Source organism: Mirounga angustirostris, unplaced genomic scaffold (assembly GCF_029215605.1).
Source record: "Mirounga angustirostris isolate CCGP_5_RB_7025 unplaced genomic scaffold, mMirAng1.0.hap1 SCAF_2, whole genome shotgun sequence".
NCBI classification, from domain to species: Eukaryota; Metazoa; Chordata; class Mammalia; order Carnivora; family Phocidae; genus Mirounga; species Mirounga angustirostris.
In genome coordinates, this window is record NW_026991710.1 from 147,317,550 (window position 1) to 147,340,212 (window position 22,663).

Sequence of the window (22,663 nt, forward strand, 5' to 3'; positions counted from 1 at the left end):
ATCAAAAGGCTTTTATAATATATGTGCAGTGGTAAAATATACTGGAAGGTAAATATGATCAAAAATAAACATATGTGATAAACCCTAAAGCAACCACTTAAATAAAAAAAAACAAGGAGTCTTTGTTAAGTCAAAAAGGACACTAAATGGAATCATGAAAAATATTCAATGAATCAAAAGATGGAAAAAGAAATAATAAATGGGACAAATAGAGGGGCACCTGGGTGGCTTAGTAGGTTAAGCATCTGTCTTTGGCTGAGGTCATGATCCCAGAGTCCTGGGATTGAACCCCACATCCAGCTCCCTGCTCACTGGGGAGTCTGCTTCTTACTCTCCCTTTGCCACTCACCCCCTGGTGCTCTCTCTCTCTCACTCACTCTCTCTCAAATAAATAAATAAAATCTTTAAAAAAAATAATAAATGGGACAAACAAAAAACAAAGAAGATCATAGATTAAGGCTTAACCACATGAATAATTATATTAAAAGTAAGTTATCTAGGGCGCCTGGGTGGCTCAGTTGGTTAGGCGACTGCCTTCGGCTCAGGTCATGATCCTGGAGTCCCTGGATGGAGTCCCGCATCGGGCTCTCTGCTCGGCGGGGAGTCTGCTTCTCCCTCTGACCCTCCTCCCTCTCATGCTCTCTGTCTCTCATTCTCTCTCTCTCAAATAAATAAATAAAATCTTTAAAAAAAAAAAAAAAGTAAGTTATCTAAATAACCCAATTAAAAGGCAGAGATTATAAAATAGCAAGATGCAAGTATATGTTGTAAACATGAAAACCACTTTAAAGACACAAATAGTTTTTAAAATAAAGTAAAAAGTTATAAAAGTTATAAATATTAGTGTTTAAATAGTACAAATCCAAAGAAAGCTGAAAAGGTAAAGCAAAGATTATTACCAGAGATGATAAAAGTCACTTTGTAACAAGAGTAAGGTTAATTCATCAAGAGCACATAACATCCTAGACATTTAGGCACTTATTAACAGAGCTACAAAATACATGAAGCAAAAACTATGGAATAGCACAAAGAAATAAACAAATTCAGAATTAGAGTCATAAATTACAATATCCCTCTCTCTAATTAATAGAATAAGGAAACAGAAAATTAATAAGAATATAGAAGACTTGAATAGCACTATCAACCAACTTTACCTAATAAATATTTATAGACCAGTCCACTCAACAGCAACAGAACATGCTTTTTTATCAAATGTAGATGGAACATTTACCAAGATAGGCCACATTCTGAGCCATTAAAAAGTCATTATAAATTTGAAAGTATTCAAGTCATAGGAAATATATTATCTGAGCACAATGGAATTAAATTAAGATCAATAACAAAAAAAAATCTCTAAAAAAAATCCCTAAATAGGGGCACCTGGGTGGCTCAGTTGGCTAAGCATCTGCCTTGGCTTAGGTCATGATCCGAGGATCCTGGGATTGAGCCCCACATCTGGCTCCCTGCTCAGCAGAGAGCTTGCTTCTCCCTCTCCCTCTGCTACTCCCCTTCCTTGTGCTCTCTCTCTGTCAAATAAACAAATAAAATCTTAAAAAAAAAAAAGCTTTAAAAAATAAATAAAAATAAAAAATAAATTTTAAAAGCCCTAAATATTTGGAAACTAGATTGCACATGTCTATATACCTAATGGATCAAAGAAAGAAAAGAAAAGAGAAATTAGGAAGTATTTTGAACATAATGAAAATGAGAACACTGCATATCATTTTTTGTGGGATTCTGCTTAGGGAAGATTTATAGTACTAAATACCTCTATAGAAAAAAGAAAACTCTCAAATCAATGATCTTAGCTTCTACCTTAAGTATTGAGAAAAAGAAGAGCTAATTAAACACAAGGTAAGTAGAAGATTAAAACAATAAAATCTAAAGAGAAATCAATGAACTATAAGTGAAAAGAACAGAGAAAAATCAATGAAACCAAAAACTAGTTCTTTAAGCAGATCAGTAAAATCGGTAAACCTCTAGCCAGACTGACAAGAAAAATGAGAGAAGTGACACAAATATGCTCAGCATCATTAATCATCATGGAAATGCAAAATAAAACCACTCTGAGATACCATTATATCCCTATCATAATGACCAAACTTCAAAAGCCTGCCCGTATCAAGTATTAATGAGAAAGGGTAACAGCTGGAAATAAAACACTGCTATTAGGTATATAAAAGGGCACAACCGCTTTGAAAAAGAGTTTGACCATTTCTTCGAAAGTTAAGCATATACTCGCCATATGATCTAGTCATTCCACTCCTAGGCATTTTCTCGAGAGAGAAATGAAAGCATATGTCCACACAAAGATTAGGAAACAAAATTCATAGCAGCTTTGTTTGTAACAGCTCAAAACTGGACACAATCCAAATGCCCATCAATAAGTGAGTGGATAATCAAACTGTGATATATTTATTCAAATGGAATACTACTCAGCAATAAAAAAGGGTGAACTATTAATACATGCAAAACATAGATGAAGCTAAAAGTAATCATACTGAAAAAAAGAAGCCAGGCCCGGAAAAAGAAAACAAATTATATGGTTAGGTTTATATAAAATTCTAGAAACTCAAGCTAATTAATATACAGTAACAGACAGCCGATTAGTGGTTGCCTAGACAACGGGAATGAGGTCAGAAGAGAGGGATTACAAGAAAATTTAGGGGGATGGCAAATATGTTCCTAGTCTTGAATGTGGTGATACCTGCACTGGGGTACACATACTTACGTCAAGACTCATCAAATTGTATACTTAAGGGGCGCTTGGGTGGCTCAGTTGGTTAGGCGACTGCCTTCGGCTCAGGTCATGATCCTGGAGTCCCAGGATCGAGTCCTGCATCGGGCTCCCTGCTCGGCGGAGAGTCTGCTTCTCCCTCTGACCCTCCTCCCTCTCATGCTCTCTGTCTTTCATTCTCTCTCTCTCAAATAAATAAATAAAATCTTAAAAAAAAAAATTGTATACTTAAAATATATGCAATCCATTGTATGTCAACTGTACCTCAATTAATCTGTTTAAAAGATTAATAGGCAAATATGAGTAAATGCATACATAAATGAAAAGTTGGTTTCTTACCAGTCATTCACATTAATCAAGATGGGAAACATTAATTTATTTGGAGCCTGGTAAAAACATCAACAAAGACAAAAAGGATCCATTTGAATTCATCTTATTATATCTAAAACTAACCTAGAATACACTACACAGTTTTTTTCATAAACTCATTAAGAAAACAGGATACTGTGTTTCCAACAAATTACATACAATACATACATGCAAACAAAAAAATCAGTATAGGTCTTTCTCTTGCTACTATCGATAATTCTAGATCTATGATAATTCTAGTTTTGAGATTTAGTCTGCACAGCGTAAATTCTGATGCACTTTGGTCTCAGATTTTCCACGATCAAATGAGAATACATTTGTATGACTTAAGATCTTTCCATTTGTGGTTCAGTTTGAACAGGATCGAGAAGTTCTGATCCCTTCTGCCCAAGGTCTTAGAAAACAGAGGTTACACTGTGGTCGTGTGTTCATGGGGGAGCTGCACCTAATACATGTTACAGTCCTAATTTGTTCCAGCTACAGTTGTAATTCTGCTCCGAAATCCAGTGCGTGGAAAATGGAAAAAGATTAGGCTGCTGGAGAGGGAGATAAAGTAGGCTACATCTGATTCTAGGATTTTTATTTCAAACAATATAAAAAATTGCATGAGATTCTTCAGGTTATTTTTTTTTAATTCTGCTCGCTTTCCTAGGTGGAATAATAATCCCCTTTTCTGCCTTGCAATCTTTCCATCTACACAGAGTCTACACATTAAAAAATATTCTTCAACTGAAGTAATTAGGCCAAATACCATTTTAACATACAAAGTCTTTGAAATATATAACACACAAAGAAATTCAGGTTTATGTGGTTCAAGTGCCTCATAGTTTTTTGAAGTTTATGCTCTTTACCAAGAGCAAGTCTTCAGTTGGTCTGTAAATTGGCATGTCTAATACGTTTATAGATATTTGAAAATGTGTATCTTCAACACTTAATGCCTTGTACTTTTATTTATAAATATTCTTTGCTTCAAAAATTTTTCAAAATGATCACAAAAACTATGTTGGAAATGTGAGTTTTTTATAGATTTGCTTTGTCTGCATAAGGGCATTCTTTAATTGTTTTATATCCACATTTACGTATTTGTCTCTCTTCACCCCCAAACTCTAAAACAGAAAAATGTCACGGTAAAGAGCTCAAAGACTTCGAAATCAGAGGACCTGGTTCAGCCCCAGGACCACCACTAGCTCCAGCCCCCTGGTCCTTACCTCTCTCTGCCTATTTCTTCAAACATTACATAGGAATGATATTCACAGGGTTGTAGTGTGGATGAATCAAAAGAATTGAGTAAAACTTTTAGCCAAGAGCCCAACACATATTGAGCACTCAAAAAAACTAGAGCTACCTTTAAACTATAAAAATTTTAGGACAGGGCCCAGTGATTATCTCATTATCTCATTATATAGCAACAGAACTACAATGTGTCCTAACAGGAATGGAATACTTGAAAATTATTATTTGACCAAAAGGAATATTTCTTAGAAAGTCAGAGAAAGCCTAAAAAGAATAATATAATTACAGTGAAAAGGCCTAGCTTAAATTCCACATTTGGCATCTTAATTAAATAACCAATTCTGGTTGGTTATTTCATTCTACTGATCATGTCATAATCTATAAAATGGACATGACCTGTGTCAGTGGGAAATTCTTGGTGAATCCATACTGAGAGATGAAATTAAAGATATTATCTGTAAAATTGTTTACTATACTTTCATCTGTCTGATAGTACAGGATTCCATTCACTGAAGGAGAAGTCATAAAATTGAGTGATATCTCTCAATATATCAGTCCCTAACAGTCATGTCTTTCTCTCTAATGATTAATAGATGGAGTAAATGTGGCTTTACGTGGCATTAATTGCATTAGAAACTGAAGTGCAAAGTTAAAAGCTCATGAGGATTCCAAGAGCAGCTAGAGACCCAATGAGAACCCTATATCCACTTACAGAAAACCAGTGCTGAAAAGTATCTTACTGTTGACCACTGAAACCTATCTTGAAGTTTGCTTTTATTTTTTTTCCAAGCAGATGTTCATAGTCCTTTAAAGATTATTTTGTCCATTTCACAGGTCCCCTGTTATGGCTGGAGGTCTCTTTGCTGTGGATCGAAAATGGTTTTGGGAGTTGGGTGGCTATGACCCAGGTTTAGAAATCTGGGGAGGAGAACAATACGAAATCTCTTTTAAGGTAAGTTACCAAGACCCTCACACTGTCTACATAATTTTGGTGAGTCCCGTAGGTTGTCATCATTCCGTCTCACAACCTGTGTTGTAAAATGACAACAAAAATAGATATGTCACCTTTCTAAGTCAGCTTTTGGATGAGAGAAGCTGCTTCCTTCTGATGTTTCAGCGAGATGTAACCAGGCCATAAAAGAAATGCATAAGAGAAATCATTCAAAATCCCATTTGCAGGCAGAAAACTTGGTGTGCCAACAGGACTGCTGCCCCACCAACAAAGCTTTCCTTCCATGGCACTTAGACCATACAGAGAAAAGAATTAAGACAAAAGAAATTGGGTTACTGGAGTTTTTGCCCTTTGTATTTATTTTCAAAATAATGGTTCATATTTTGATTATAACCATTATTCCAAAATTTCAGTAACAGAAGAGTAACTTAAAATATGAATAACAAATTAAGGCTATTTTTCATATAATTCCATAATATGTGAATTTTTTATGTCTTTTCATTGGAAATGGCCCAGGTCTCTACTTGCTTTGATCAGAAATACTCAACAAAATTATACATACATACGATGGAATTCAAATTTCAGGGTTTATGAATGGAAGGAATTCACCACAACATGTGAGGACCAAACAAGCAAAGCAAAATAAACTGTGTGAAAGTTTGTACTCCAAACCTCCAAGATGTTTTTTTTTTTGAAAAAGCAGTGTCATAAAGGAGAAGAAATTCATTCTTTTTTTTTCTTTATCATTGTCATTATTTACACAGAAGATAGATTGATGTTATAAGATTTATCATACAGAAATCTCTTACTAAATAAATCATTTTTTCCTAATTACTTCCAATATAAAATCAAACCAATTCTTGCTGAGGAAAAAAAAAAAAAGCATCCTGAATACAATAACAATCAAACTTAAGAATCCAGCTAAACTCTTTGAATTTATGCATCAAAAGAAAATGATAAAGCTGATCTTCATAAAACTGTAACAGCTATATTCAATGTGTTGACAAAAATGTTATGTTGTCCTCACAGTGTCAAAAATAAATATCTTTAAGGAAAAACTCAGGAGGCATGATTGCAGGCTTCAGGCCATCTAGAAGTTTCCATCTCACTCTGCTGGCAGTAGTCCCTGAAATACCATTTAGTAAATTCATGCTCTTTTTCATCATCATTCAAACACATCTAATCTCATATCTAAAGTACTTCTTTAAAATCTTTTTGTGGATATGTGATTTTAAATCCTTAAATTTACCAATTTTGTTTGTTTCTCTGTGATAGTAATAACTTCACACTCACCACAATGTATATGACAGAAGGTCGTTTAATAGTAGTAATGATGACAAAACGACATTTACGTACTGGTATGTGCCAGATGCTGAGCTAAATGCTTTATATACATTATCTAATTTAAAGACATGACTCTAAGAGGTAGGTGTTATTCCATTTGAATAAACTGAGTGAATAAACTGAGACTTAACGTTTTAAAGATTTTACATTAAAAATGGTTTTGAACTTAAAGATTACGTAAATTACCTCATGCTGCTTTGGGATTAAAATGCTCCATTTCTGCTTAACTGCAGAGAATACAGAACCAATACTGCCCGTACCATTCTAGAGTTCATTGTGAACCCTTTGATCTCTACATAAAGTTTCCTCTCATTGAAAAGGCAAGTATCTTCCTTACAGCCAATAGCATGACAGCAAATTTACTGCTGACCCTGGCAAAATAACACTGATTATCTGACATGGCTCAAAGCTAGGTGCAAAGTTCGCTGTAACACCATCAACTGGAAAAAGAGAGTATTACATTTGACCCCAGCATTAAGGGAAAAAAATGGCATTGCTATATCTGCAATATCTTCAGAATTCAAGAAATACTTTTTACTTTCCGCTGTTCAAGATTTCTTTTCCTGGGCGCCTGGGTGGCTCAGTCGTTAAGCGTCTGCCTTCGGCTCGGGTCATGGTCCCAGGGTCCTGGGATCGAGCCCCGCGTCAGCTCCCTGCTCCTCGGGGAGCCTGCTTCTCCCTCTCCCACTCCCCCTGCTTGCGTTCCCTCTCTTGCTGTGTCTCTCTCTGTCAAATAAATAAAATCTTTAAAAAAAAAAAAAAAAAAGAAAGAAAAGAAAAAAAAAGAAATGGTATGGGCCTCCATTTAAAAAAAAAAAAAAGATTTCTTTTCCTTAAATACTGTTAATTCACAGATTCTTTAAGTTTAAAATGTTATTAAGAACATTTCTACTAAGCAGGAGATACCTGGCTTTGAATAACGAGCTGGATGATGGATAAAATTGCTATGGAAAGTCTGGAGCACTTGCCCGATACACATTTGCATTCTAAATCACAAAAGCATTTCTTAAACAAACATAGACCTGCATCTCTCATTTCTGTGTCACTTGTAGCTACCACACCTCTTCTGGGTGACCTGAGATTTTATTACTCCATTTCCTATTTTTCAGTTACCTGTCATTCTGAAGGACATAATTGGGATACAGTCCTGTCGTCCTTGTCTAGAAACCATGGCAACAGTGCTGGAAGTTCAGGACTAAATTGCCCCAGGTTGTTTGGTTGGAATGACAGATTCTTTGGCAACAGCTATTTCTTCCAGGGACCTGGTTCAGACATATCCCTTCATTCTTCTTGCTATTGTGTGCTGACCTTGGGGTTCCTGTCCCTCCCTATTAGTATTTGTAACACGAAGGTGACAGACTTACACAGGCTTTGGTAGAATTTGCATTGAAGCAAGAAGAATTTTCTCATTAATTCTTGTGAAAGGAATCAAGAGAGTTGTACACACCTAGTTCTGTGAAATAGTATTAAAAATAAAAGAAAAATCAAACATCTGCCTCCCAGGACATATTCCATAAATTATGATTAATTTTGCAGGGCAAAGCACTGTAAAATATACACTGGCCAGCACTTGAGATTCAGGAAATATGTATGGATAACTAAGAGTTTACAAGTCTATTTAACACCATAATAGAAATTGTTTTAAGTGTTGAAACTTAAACTCCGATTCAAAAGAGTTCTATCTATGGTCATTATCAGGCATCATTCCTTGCTGTTTACTCTTTAATCAAAGAATCATTTTACCACAGTTTATGACAAGGTTCCATCGCTAAATAAACTATTTCTAGAAAATTCTGCTTTACATTAAGGGCTTAGTTTTTGGTCAAACATTTTTTGGTTAAGAGTGCTCCTCAATTTTCTTTCTCTGTAAATCTCTTTCCTTTTTCTAACATCTGATTAAATGAGCAGATTTCATGCCATAACATAAAAGCCAACAAAAGTGTAATTTTCAGGAGGCAGTTGAGGAAAAGAGCTCTCTAGAGAAATGATCTGTGTGCCCAGTCTTCAGCCTCTTTTAGTATGAATCTGAACTCCTGAATGGCCCAGAATTATCCAGCTGTCTTTCAAATGTTGCTAGGTTAGCCAGCTGCTAGGGAGGAGAAAGCAGCATTCAGTCAGTCATTCAACAAGTTTTTATTGAGCATCTAATTTATTCCAGGCCTTGTTCCAGGTACTCAATTTGGAATTGCACCTGGAAACAAAAAGGAACCCAAAACAGACTGCATGGTGTGGCATAAAAGAGATAACCCACACCTTTAAATATTGTCTATCATTTGACTTATTGAAATAATGGCAAACCTTTATGAATCTGATTTTTCCGAGCACCTTTTTACATGCATTCCCCAAAAATAAAAGTCCAAATGTTAGCATTTTCAAAAGATCTGTCCTTCAATTACAGAAAACTCTTCTCAGAAAATAAAAATGAGCAATACACACTAATTAGGCACCCACAAGAAATTTAGGAGGAAGCCCAGGGACTCCATCCCATCACACTCTCTGGCACGAGATACAGCTTAGACCCAGGTAGAAGAGCATTAACTCTGGTCTGGGCTGCCCTTTCCCACCCTTGGGGCTTATCAACATGGTCCCACATTGATCCAGCATTTCTTGGCCATCTGTAGTCAGGAAAGGGGCTTGACCACTAGCCTTAGCTGTGCAGCCACATGCCAGGCTCCAGGTGAGATGACTATGGCTACCTTATGTCCTAGAATGAATCTAACAAACCTGGGAGCACGTAAGCCTGCTTCAAAACCACTCTAAGGGGGTAACCCACTACACAATCACCTTTGTTATGTGCTGTCAACCTTCCGAAATGTTGAGTTTAAGATTCAGACATTTGAGGATATTTTGCATCTCACAACCCTTCAGCCCTTTTCAGTCATTAATTCATTCAACAGACATTTATTTATTAATTACAATGTGCCAACTCTTGGCTAAGCTCTTGAGATGCAAGGATAAATGTGAGAAGATTCAATTCACCGCAATTACTCATCCTTAGTATTGTTTGTAATATATTTTATTTCCATATCACAGTAATAATTCAGGACATATGCAATAGCCTGTTCGCTAGCCTCCCTGGCTATATTCTTTCTCCTCTTTCAACCTATATCCACATTCTTTTATTCCCCGAGTTGTTTTATTCTCCTCTCCTAAAAATTCAGTTCCTCCTAATTACCACACAAATCAAATGAATGTACTGAAACATTAACCATGAGACTTTGCATCAATCATCTGCTTCACTTGTCTGAATTTACACAGCAAACCAACTTAGTGTTTTTCTGCTCTTTCCAGAGATAGAAACTCATACTTCCATGTCTATTCCTATTTATTGCAGAGATTTTAACTAACCAGTCAGACTTTGTTCCTGAGAAATTTGTTTATTCTCTCTACAAATATTAATCAGCAACCTTCACTGTGAGTCTATGTACCATGCAAGCTAGACTCTGCAGAAAAAAAACAAAAGGAAGCCCAGTAGAAGTCCTTGGATCAAGTATAACTGAGATGGGTATTTCACCCATTAAAAATTAACATCAATTAAAGCAGGGAAGCACAAAAACCTACATTAAAAATTCCCTCTAAAGTAGTACATACAAATGTGCATTTATTCGCCACCCTTCTAATGCAAGAGAGGTGAAAGCTTTTCCTTCTGCTGGATCCATAGATTGAGTAAAAGTAGAGGTCAAGAACCAAATCCATACTGCATTTGCTGTGAGTTCCAGTTTGGTTTCCTATCAGTGGAATGAGAACTTAAAGACACTTGGAAACTATCTTAATATGCTAACAGAATCCTTTTATTTTTTTCATGATTTTGCCCAATCTTTTAGTGTTACTCTGTCCATACCTAATTTGACAACAAATATTTTAAATAACGACTCAATCCTTCCAAACTCCTCAAATTCATTTTGGCATGAACAACAATTCTTTCTGTTTTCACAACCATATTTCATCAGTTTAAGTGGTATTTAATTAAATTACATAATTACAATTTTTTTTAAGCTAGCATAATCACATAAAAACAAAGACATTGCCTTCAAGGTAAGCATGTAACTTCACTACTAGGAGCAATAGATTCCAGGTGTATTCAAAGTAACCTATATTCAGTACAGGTTCGCCATAGTATGAACACCATTCAGTACATGTGCAGAAGGCACAGAGGGATGGTTAATACATTGAATTGATAGAACAGAGATTCCATCTGTGCTGTCAGAAACTGTCAATCTAATAAGAGAAAAACTCATGCAGCAGAGGCAGGTGTGTTGCTACCTCTGCACAGAGGTAACTTTCTGACTTATTCAGTTCAGGTCTGGGGTAAGGCTCTTCTTTCCAGTCTTGACCCCCACCGGGTGCCCCAGTGCCCCGACCTAAGGATGGTTGCCCGAGGATGCTGAATGGCCAGTGTCTTACAGTGATGAGTTCTTGCCCTCTGCACCCTGCTCCTACAGACCAGTGCCCTCTCCTGTTTTTTCCTTGTCACTTCCTTTCCTTTCCCAAACCCAGTCTTGTGTAGTCTCTGTAAAGTGGCAAAAAAAAAAAAAAAAAAATCAGTCCTAAAATAAGCCTCTGGGGTTTCTTTGAATCTTTGTTTCTACTTTGGTGTGGCTAGGGAAGAAAATGCTCCTGGAGTAAAAAGAGAAAATAGAAAACATATTCAGCGTAACAAGACAAGTACTTCAAGTTATAATCCTGCCACACACAACTAAATATATACATTTTAAAATAACTACAATATGTCTGAGGTTTTAATAGACAGCATCCTGGGGGTTTTGTGGGGGTTTTTTAATCCCTTTGTGACTTGCAAGATCTTTACATGGAGCCACCTGTGTTCCAGAGTTCTGGGCATTCTATTTTTCCTGTGGTGATAGTAACTATTACTTGGTCCCTTAACAAGAAAAAGTAATGAGTTAGCACTTAAAGGTCATTGAATTTAATTTCTTATGCTACTCAACACTAATGCAAGGTAAAAATATAACTTCTATTTCATAATTGCAAAAACAGGCCATTGCCTAGTTAATATCAAAGCAAGGATTAGAATTCAGGTTTGCTCTCAAAACCATTAGCCTAATTTCTCTTAGCTGGAAAAATAGAAGACTTTATGCCTTTGGTTAAAAAAAAAAGTGGCTACCGTCACTCTCTGGAACCACTTAAAAAAGGAAATGCAGTCTCTTCCTATCTGATTTTTATTAAATAGGAGGCTGAAAACTCTTGTTATGATTTAATATAAAATTAGATTTTTTACTATGTTCAAAATGCAGTGGTTATTCAATAAGAATTGAATATACACAATAGGGACTAATCATTGAGTATAAAACATTCAGTTCTTTACTCAAACAAGATAACAGCCATTAATTTGGAATTGTTATAGCTCAGTAAACTATATATTCTAGAGCTTAACCTCATTACAGAGCTTCTCAAACAAATGTGAATTTTATTTATTAGTGTTGAAACAATCAAAATTAATAGCCCCATAAAATTAGCTAAATTAAAAGTTTCCCTATGTGGTACATAGCCACCAAAAAAAGTTTTAAGTAAACTTATACTTCAACAATTGAATGTTCTACAATTACAGTAGATTTACAGCTTTAAAATAAAAAAGATCTTCTCTTTGAGATCACTCAAAAAAGGAGAACAAGACACAGAAACAAAATACTTTTTTTTAAGATTTTATTTATTTATTTATTTGACAGAGAGAGACACAGCAAGAGAGGGAACACAAGCAGGGGGAGTGGGAGAGGGAGAAGCAGACTCCCCGCCGAGCAGGGAGCCCGATGCGGGACTCGATCCCAGGACTCTGGGATCATGACCTGAGCCGAAGGCAGATGCTTAACCACTAAGCCACCCAGGAGCCCCAACAAAATATTAACTTTATCCTTGACAAATTATGAGATATCTTACCCCCAACCACAATGTGTGAAGAAGGTTATCATATGCAGTAAAAGTGTTTTAAATGATGATAAAACAAGAGAATGGGAAGATGGAATGACCACAGCTACAAATCTCACTTGAAGCCAGCAGATCTCAATTCCCCAAAGTAATTGGCACATCCTCATAGGGGAAACCTACAACACATGACTGAAACAGTGGCAACAGGTGTGGTTGCTGGTGGCCAGGGCTTCCCTTGATTGAGTTTGGCACAGAAGAGAAGCAGCAAATGGGAGGTTGGGGACAATTCTAAAAGAGGTATTAGATAGACAAGCCATATTTGCAGGAAGCAGGCTGTTATTGAGGCAGAATGGAGGAAAGATCCCTGATATGGTGAACAGCCTTGCAGTGGCCAGTTTCTGCTGGATGTGGACAAATATAGGCTAAACTAATTCACTCACACACAAATTTTGTGTCATGAAGTGAATACCTACCCTAATTGGTAAGAATTCTTCCTATTCTAAGATGAGTAATAATAATTTTTAAAGAAAACAGCACAGGGCGCCTGGGTGGCTCAGTTGGTTAAGCAACTGCCTTCGGCTCAGGTCATGATCCTGGAGTCCTGGGATCGAGTCCCACATCGGGCTCCCTGCTCGGCAGGGAGTCTGCTTCTCCCTCTGACCCTCCTCCCTCTCGTGCTCTCTCTCATTCTCTCGCGCGCAAAAAAAAAAAAAAAAGAAAACAGCACATAAAAATACTATAAGAAAAAAAAAAAGGACCAGGAAAAATGAAAAAGGTCACCAAAATAATGTTGCTGTATACTGTTATAAAATTTTTGAAAATGTTAATGAAGTCATTGATTCTGCAAAACAATATTAAATGCTGAACTTTATGAGATTAGGCAAAACATCAAAAGGCAAAAGAAAGAGATGGGGAAAAAAAGTAGCAGCAGTCAGGATAAAATGAAAAAGAAAACCATTACCAAAATGAAGGTCATACTGAAAGCAACACAGAGGAGAAGAGGGGGGCGCCTGGGTGGCTCAGTCAGTTAAGCATCTGCCTTTGGCTCAGGTCATGATCCCGGAGTCCCGAGATTGAGTCCCACATCGGGCTTCCTGCTCAGAGGAGAGTTTGCTTCTCCCTGTGACCCTACCCCCTCTTGTGCTTTCTCTCTCTCTCTCTCTCTCTCAAATAAATAAATAAATAAAAATCTTAAAAACAAAAAAAAAGGAGAAGGGGTAGGCTGAAAACAGAGGGACATGGAGGATAACATTGAGAAAAAGAAACAAAATGAAATTAAAATCAACAAAGGTAAAAAGTAATGGACTGAAATATATGGAAGGTGTAGGAGCTCATCTTAGTGCTCATATTAGGAAAAAATGTTCAAATTAAAATACTGTAAATCAAAATCTAGGAGATACGGCTACAGCAGTGATCAGAAGAAAAATTAGATTCTTCAGTTCTTGTATCAACATAAAAAGAAAGAATAAAAATAAGCAAATTTAAACATCCAAATCTGGTTTACAAATGAAAAAGGAAATAAACCTAAGGAAATAAAGATGAAAAATTAATAAACATAAAAAGAGAAAGTAATGATTTAGAAAACCAAAAACCAATAATGTAAAAACTAGTTCTTTACCGCCAAAAATAATTAAGAGACAGATTAATTAGAAAAATGTCATTTTAAAAAAAACTGGCCATTAAAAAAGAAAGAAAATAATACACAAACTATGAAACAATAATGGGAAAATGCACAAATTTAGAAAAAATTTAAATAATTCTAGGAGATTATTCAGCTCAATTCTAGACAAATAAGGTTAAGATTGTGAGTGAAATGGATGATTTTCAATAAAATGTAAACGACAAAACTGAAGTCCAAAAAGAAAAAAAAAAATCTGAACTGACTATATTCCTTTTCTATTGTTACATAACAAATTACCACAAACCTAGTGGCTTTAAAACACAATTTTCTCACAGCCTCTGGGTTGGAAGTCCAGGATATTTCAGTGGAGCTTCTTGCTAAGGATCTCACAAGGCTGAAATCAAATTTTCAGCCAGCTCTGTTCTTATTCACAGGCTCAGCTAAGAAAAGATCTGTGTTCAGGTTCCCTCAGGTTGTTGGCAGAATCCATTTCTTTGTGGTTGTGGGACTGAACTCCCCACTGTGCTGGCTGTCACATGATACCATGCGGCCCCCTCTGAAGCCCTCTCACAACATGGTAGCTTACTTTTTCAAGGCCACCAGTAGAATTTCTCTCATATTTAAAATCTTCCTATCCTTTCCCTCAGTCCTTTTTAGGACTCAGGTGTTAGGTTAGACCCTCCCCCCCAGGATAATCTCCCTTTGATTAACTCAAGGTCAACTAAATTGGGACAATAATCCTATCTGCAAAATCCTTTCATCTTTGTCTCATAATGTCACCTAATTACAAATATAAAATTCATCATGGTCACAGTTTCTCCCACACACAAAGGGAGGAGATTATACAAGGGCACATACACCATGGTGTAGGATTTTGGGGGAGACTGGGAGCATCTCAGATTCTACCTATCATGCTGCCCAATGACCATAGAAGAAATAGAGAAAGTCGTCAAAGTGCTATCTCCTCCAAAAAATAAAGAACCAAATGCTATCAGTTTCTTACAAGTCTTTAAAGAACCCGTACTGCAATGTTTCCCAAAAACTGTTCTTTCTATTTTTAAGAGTATTTATTTATTTATTTATTTGATAGAGAGATCATGAGTAGGGGGGAGGGGTAGAAAGAGAAGCAGGCTCCCCGCTGAGCAGGGAGCCCAACGCAGGACTCGACCCCAGGACCCCAGGATCATGACCTGAGCCGAAGGCAGACATTTAACTGACTGAGCCACCCAGGCATCCGTCTGAGCCACCAAGGCACGCCAAAAACTGTTCTTTAATATTAGCAAAGAAAGAAATCTTTCCAATTGCTTATAAAACCAATATGTAATATCAATGCATAATATTGATAGCAAATTCTGACCAAGGTAGCACAAAATGATAGAAAAGTACACATATTTTACTTGTAAAGTCCAACATTAAAAAATAATAATAAAAGATCACACAATAAAATAGCTATTCAAAGGTTAATACACCAAAATAAGTGCAGCTTTGATGGATATGTCTCAGTATTGGGACATGTATTAACATAGTTCACCTTAATAGTAAATTTTAAAGGTGTAGTCATCTCCACAGGTAATATAGAGGCATTTGATAAACTTTGTAATCCACCTTTGAACAAAATACTTAATACTTGGCAAAATTAAATATAAATATATATTTGTATAATGGCTGTAACTCAACTCAAAAACCATCAGCTAGCTTAAAGAGAAGCCTGTAGGAATTAAATTACTATTTAATGTCACTTAATATTATTCTGGGAGATAGTAGACAATTCCACTAGACAAGAAATGATATAAGACATAAAAATTGGAAGGGAGGAGTGAAATTTTTCATTAACTGCAGATAATATCGCCCTATACCTACCTGAACAATGCAAGGGAAATCAACTAAAAAACTACTGCAAACAAAGAAGAAATTTAGTAAGTTGCCTGGGTGAAATGTTTATGTGGGGTATGTGTGTGTGTGTGTGTAAATATATAGAAAACAATAGCCTTTACATATAGAAACAACAACCCCAAAAGAAGACATCATTTACAGTAGTAGGGGGAAAAATAGCTAGGAGTAAACTTAAGAAATGTCCTAGACCTCATGAAGAAAGATTATAATGCTGCTGAGGGACACACAAGACTTAAATACATGAAAATTCATAAAGAAGATAATCCTCCCCAAGGGGTGGCTCAGTTGGTTAAGCGACTGCCTTCAGCTCAGGTCATGATCCTGGAGTCCCGGGATTGAGTCCCGCATCGGGCTCCCTGCTCAGCAGGGAGTCTGCTTCTCCCTCTGACGCTCCTCCCTCTCATGCTCTCTGTCTCTCATTGTCTCTCTCGCAAAAAAAAAAAAAAAAAAGTGGTAACATGAATTTTATTGGGGGGTGGCTAGACACACTGCTTCTACTTCATAAGGCGAAACAGAGGAATAGAATAATAAGAAAAGTTCTGGGGAAACAATGATAGGGAGTTAATCATACCTGATAATAAAATATAAAATAAAATTTGAATGAATAGACAGATATCTTTGGCACAGAATTTAAATAAATCCAGATAAATATGGGAATTTAGTATAAGATAGACTTAACACTTCAAATCAAGAGGAAGATAGCTGATTTCTTAGTAAATAGTATAGGACAACTACACCTTTGGAGAAAAATAAAGTAAGTTGGATACCTATATTACACTTCATACAAAAATAGATCCCAAGAGGATAAACCATTTTAAATATTAAAAATGAAAATATGTAAGAACTACAAAAATCCTGGAAGAACTGGAATGGGGAAAGCCTCCTAAGTGTGACTTTAAAAAAACAAATAAAAAATCCACTAGAAACAATGAAAGAAAAGATTAATTCATCCGCGTAAAAATTCTGCATGGAAGAAACACACAAAAGTCAAACAGCAATCTGAGTAAAATTATTTGCAACTAATACTCTTTAATACATAAAGACCAACTACAAATCAATAAGATTAAATAGTTTTGGAAAGCAAAATAGAAAAAAAATATTAGGACAGCTCACAAAAAAGGACATATAAATGACTCCTAAATATCAAAAGTTACTCATCTTCAATTATGATAAGAAAAATGTAAATTAGAACTATAATGATATATTTTTACCTATTAGATTGGCAACAATCTAATACTTTGATAACACCTATTAGATTGGCAACAATCTAAAACTTTGACAGGGTGTAGGAAAAGAGACAGACACTCTCAAACATGGCCAATTACATAGTAAAACATTATATGCCCTCTACGGGGAGCAATTAGAATATATTCTACAAAATTTTCATTGTGCATTTGTGTTGGCTCAATTTCATTTCTAGTCACATAACACACAGCAAGACTCCCACCTATGAGTATTGACACACATCCAAGGATATTTATCTCAATCTTGTTTTTATTGATGAAAAAAATGGAAAACTAAAATATGTGTCAATAAGAGACTGATTAAATTAACTATTATCTAGTGACAATGTGGCCTTTATAAAGAATGCAACAGCTTTATCTTTACTATTATAGAATAGTATTGCTATTGCTAAGTGAAAAAAGCAAGGTACAGAAAATATGTACAAAAATTAAATAAGGGAAGATAAATTTTATTATTTATATTTCATAATTTATATATAATATAAATATATAATTATATAATATAAGCTATAGTATATATGTAAGTACTTATAAAATTACAATATGTAGGGGCACCTGGGTGGCTCATTCCATTAAGCATCTGCCTTCGGCTCAGGTCATGATCCCAGAGTCCTGGGATCGAGCCCCGTACTGGGTTCCCCTCCTCAGTGAGGAGCCTGCTTCTCCCTCTCTCTTCCCTCTGCTGCCTCTCCCCCTACTTGTGCTCTCTCTCTCTGTCAAATAAATAAATAAAATCTTTAAAAATAAATAAATAAAAATAAAAATGATAAAATTACAATATGTAGTTTCATATGCAGACAACATTCATAGATGTATTCATATATCCAGCAAATATTTATTGAAAACCTACTATGTGCCAGACCCTGAGAATATAATAATCAACAAGAACAACAAGTTTTCTATCTCATGGGATGCAGTGTGAGGGGAGACAGATTATAAATAAATAAGAGAATAAATAAGCAAGATAATTTCTGACATTTGTAAATGCTAAAAGGAAACAAGCCAACCAATATTACAAAGAGTCCCAGAATAGAGATGGTTATATTTGACTGGCATAATGTTTTAAAAATATTTGCATCTATGTGCCGAGGTGGGGGGATGGGGTGGATGGGCTGCACTGTTTATAGGTCCCCCATGTCTACCATATTAAACCTGATACCTGACTGGGTACTCATAGAGAGTCTCTTTGGGCTTTTACAGGCCCCTGGTTCTGCTATCCTCTTAGCGGAAAGGGTTTAGATTGGGTGGTCAGGGCTTTGGTGGTATCGGGGTGAGCATAGATTGGGTGCTCAGAAAGACCTTTAAAATACATCCAAATCTGCATTAATATGTTAATATATATTTACATGGATGTCAGGATTCCTTAAATACAAACTCTAGAGACAAATCCCAGATACAGATAGGCCAAAATTTCTAAGCTAAAGCAAAGACCTTTAGAGGTCCCACTAGAAAACCCTTGGGCAAAGAGAATCTGCAATTCACTCAGTGTGTTCTCAGCCTTGGCTTCCCTTCCATGGGTCTGGACCCCAGGGAGCTTCATTTTCCTCTCACCCTGTCTCCTCCAGCCTTGAATGTCTTTTATCCAGCTGCCATCATACCACTATCTGCAGCAAATATTTCATGTATTACATGACTCACAGATTCATGGGAGAAATTACAAAATAATGACACACCAGCATCCCAAAGAGGATTTTTCCCCCCAGTCCCCTGTCCCCCAGTCCCCATGCTTGCTAATCTCCCTAACCTTGGTTCCCAGCACTAACATCTAGTACACTAGCGAAGAATCTATACTTTTAATTAATAAGCATTTCTTACTTTCTCCACAGTAGTCTGAAAATACAAAAAACTCCAAGGGTGTTTAATTTATACTCCTAAAATAGTTTATTTGCCTCCCTAGAAGGTACAACTCAATCGCATTTTAGAAATGTACTTTTTCCCTTAAGCCATCTCTATATAAACTATCGTGATGATGCTTTGTACAAATGGTTTTGTTAGAAATAAATTCAGCCTTATAAAATGTGCTCATTAGAAATCCTTTTTATGCCAAGGATGATTCTAAAATATTTTATATACCTTCTCATTGCTTTTATGCGATAGCATATTAGAGGTCTCTTCTTACTTTTGAGCCTGCAAAGTACCTCAAAGTATAGTGGCAGTTGGTATCTAAAATGTAACAGAAGCCTTTTTATGGCACACTATACCTTCAGATACACAAAAAAATATCTGGAGTTGTTCCTATGGGTTTTTTCCCTACAATATTTAGCCCAGGTGACATAAAAATAATCACTTTAATTCAACATGCCCAGAATTGATTTTCCAAAGAAAATATTAAAATGACTCTAAACCCATTCAGAAACTCAAAGATAAACAGAAACAGCTGTTAAATGTCTCACAAGCCAGTCTGAGATTCATTTCAATTACCCAACAAAAGGTACCTCAGGTGTAACAGAGCATTTTCAAGTCAAATTTTATGTCCATTAGATATAAGCCTAGCGGCAAGTCTGAATTCCTCCCAGTTGTAACTTCCTTTATGTCTGATGGCATTTTCCTAATTCCCTGTTTAATTTTATTTTAGCTTTTATAGACAGTTGTAAAGTGAGCAAAATACAACAATTTACACAGCATTCAGTACCTGTGTTAAGGTCAATTTGACTTTCTGTTGAAATTGTTTTCTAATATTGACATTTTTTTCAGGTTTTTATATTTTTCTGGTTGCCATTTTTCCCTAACGAGAAAAAGAAAATATAATCTAATCACTCTAATGCTTCTGGTGGGTAAATCTGCATCAAGCAAGTAAGCCTGCCCTCCAGCTATAAAAAAGTATAGAAAGTTAGCAAAAAATTCTTACAATTCTCAAGCCCTTCACCCCAAATCCCAATAATGATAGCATAGAGAGCCTCAGAGTATATATACACATTAACTGTAGAGGTATAAGAATTTGATTTGTATACTCTACATCAGGGTCAACAACCTGCAACACAAAAGGCCAGCATAAATTGATCCACAACTTGCCTCCCTTCTCCAAATTGTGAGAGTGGCAATTGAGAATACAATCTCTACCTCTCTCACACACACATGTTCACAGACTTGCAAGTTGTCATATGCCCTGACCCCTCTCATAGAGGTCAACAAGCGGTACACAACCACCACCCCACAGAGACTCAATATACCAGAAGAATAAAGTTTCACCAGTAGGTAGACTATATCATGTGACCACCATTCTTGAGCACCTATTATGGGCCACTTAGGGTGCTGTGTGTATTACTTAACTCAGTCCTTGCAACCACCTTATGAAGTAGACACATGACCCCAACTTGATAGAAGATGACAACAGGACAATGAGAAAAGGGGAGTAACCTGCTCAATTCAAACCCCTGTACATGTGTTCTTTCCACTGTTCCATTATCATAAAAGTGTATCAATTTCTCCCCAAGATAAAAATAACATGCAAATGCCACTATGGGACTTGAAGAGTGCTCACATTTTTTATTTTTGATGAAATTTCTTCATATTGAAAAATCCTAAAAAAAAATGTAATTTCCGATCAGCTGAAGCTTAGAAGAACCTTGCCTTCTCCAAAGTTTCTATTGTAATCACAAGTCATCTGAGTAGTTTTTGACTAATGTGCTTGTTTCAAAGTCCACCCTTGGCACTCCTAGACACTAGAGAGGGTTTTTTTTGGGGGGGGGGGGGATTCTTCACCTTACTAGAAGACAAAAACCCAATTCAGCTTAACTTAGAGGAAAGGGGAAATTGGAGACACACGCCTGAAAACAAACTGAAAAAGTTAAGGAAATCCAGTTAAAAAATGGGCAGAACGGGTGCCTGGGTGGCTCAGTTGGTTAAACGACTGCCTTCGGCTCAGGTCATGATCCCGGAGTCCCTGGATCGAGTCCCGCATCGGGCTCCCTGCTCGGCAGGGAGTCTGCTTCTCCCTCTGACCCTCCCCCCTATCATGTGCTCTCTCTCATTCTCTCTCTCTCTCAAATAAATAAATAAAATCTTAAAAAAAAAAATGGGCAGAAGACATGACTAGACATTTTTCCAATGAAGATATATAAGATAGTTAACAGACACACGAAAAGATACTCAACATCACTCATCATCAGGGAAATACAAATCAAAACCACAATGAGATATCACCTCACACCTGTCAGAAATGGCTAAAATTAACAACACAGAAAACAACAGATGTGGGCGAGGATGCACAGAAAGGGGAACCCTCTTACACTGTTGGTGGGAATGCAAACTGGGCAGCCACTCTGGAAAACAGTATAGAGATTCCTCAAGAAGTTAAAAATAGAACTACCCTACAACCCAGCAATTACACTACTAGATATTTACGCAAAGGATACAAACATAGTGATTCAAAGGGGCACATGCACCCGAATGTTTATAGAAGCATTATCAACAATAGCCAAATTATGGAAAGAACCCAAATGTCCACCAACTGATGAATGGATAAGGAAGATGTGGTGTGTGTGTATATATATATACACATATATATGTATATGTATATATGTATATATATATAGAATAGAATATTACTCAGCCATCAAAAAGAATGGAATCTTGCCATTTGCAACAATGTGGACAGAGCTAGAGTGTATTATGTTAAGCGAAACAAGTCAATCAGAGAAAGACAAATATCATATGATTTCACTCGTATGTGGAATTTAAGAAACAAAACAGATGAACCATAAGGGATGGGAAGAAAAAGAAAGGGAGGCAAACTATAAGAGACTCTTAACTACAGAGGACAAACTGAGGGTTGCTGAAGGGGAAGTGGGCAGGGGGACGGGTTAAGTGGGTGATGAGTATTAAGAAGGGCACTTGTAGTGATGAGCACTGGGTGTTATACGTAAGTGATAAATCACTAAATTCTACTGAAACCAATATTACACCATATGTTAACTGACTAGAATTTAAATAAAAACTTGTAACTTGAAAAATCAAGTTATAATCAATATTTTTAAATTTGACTTTGGTGAATCAACTGGATTGGCAGATTTCTAAGACACAGTGTTCCTTTTTCTACAAAATTTCCCTCAAGAGACTTGTATTCAGTACAATAAATAATTAGTAGTTCTAGAAAGAAAGAAAGAAAGAAAGAAAGAAAGAAAGAAAGAAAGAAAGAAAGGAAGGAAGGAAGGAAGAAAGAAAGAAGAAAGAAAGAAAGAAAGAAAGAAAGAAAGAAGAAAGAAAGAAAGAAAGAAAGAAAGAAAGAAAGAAAGAAAGAAAGAAAGAAAGAAAGAAAGAAAGAAAGAAAGAAAGAAAGAAAGGAATGGCGCCTGCCGTTAGGAAGCTATTATGATTGACAGCCTAACTGAGGGACAAAGGAGAAGCACATATTTGGACAGTTCCCTCCACCTTCAAAAAAAAAGTTGTTC

The 22,663-nt window shown here is 36.2% G+C and overlaps 1 protein-coding gene across 2 annotated transcripts in view; it reads left to right on the top strand.

Annotated features, from left to right (window-relative positions):
- GALNTL6 (polypeptide N-acetylgalactosaminyltransferase like 6) overlaps positions 1 to 22,663 on the top strand; it is a 1,204,984-nt gene that overhangs the window by 1,080,827 nt on the left and 101,494 nt on the right. For both annotated transcript variants that reach the window (XM_045880134.2, XM_045880135.3), the window contains one exon: positions 5,174 to 5,291. In XM_045880134.2, coding sequence (XP_045736090.1) covers positions 5,174 to 5,291 — 118 coding nt within the window. The remainder of the gene's footprint in view (positions 1 to 5,173; positions 5,292 to 22,663) is intronic.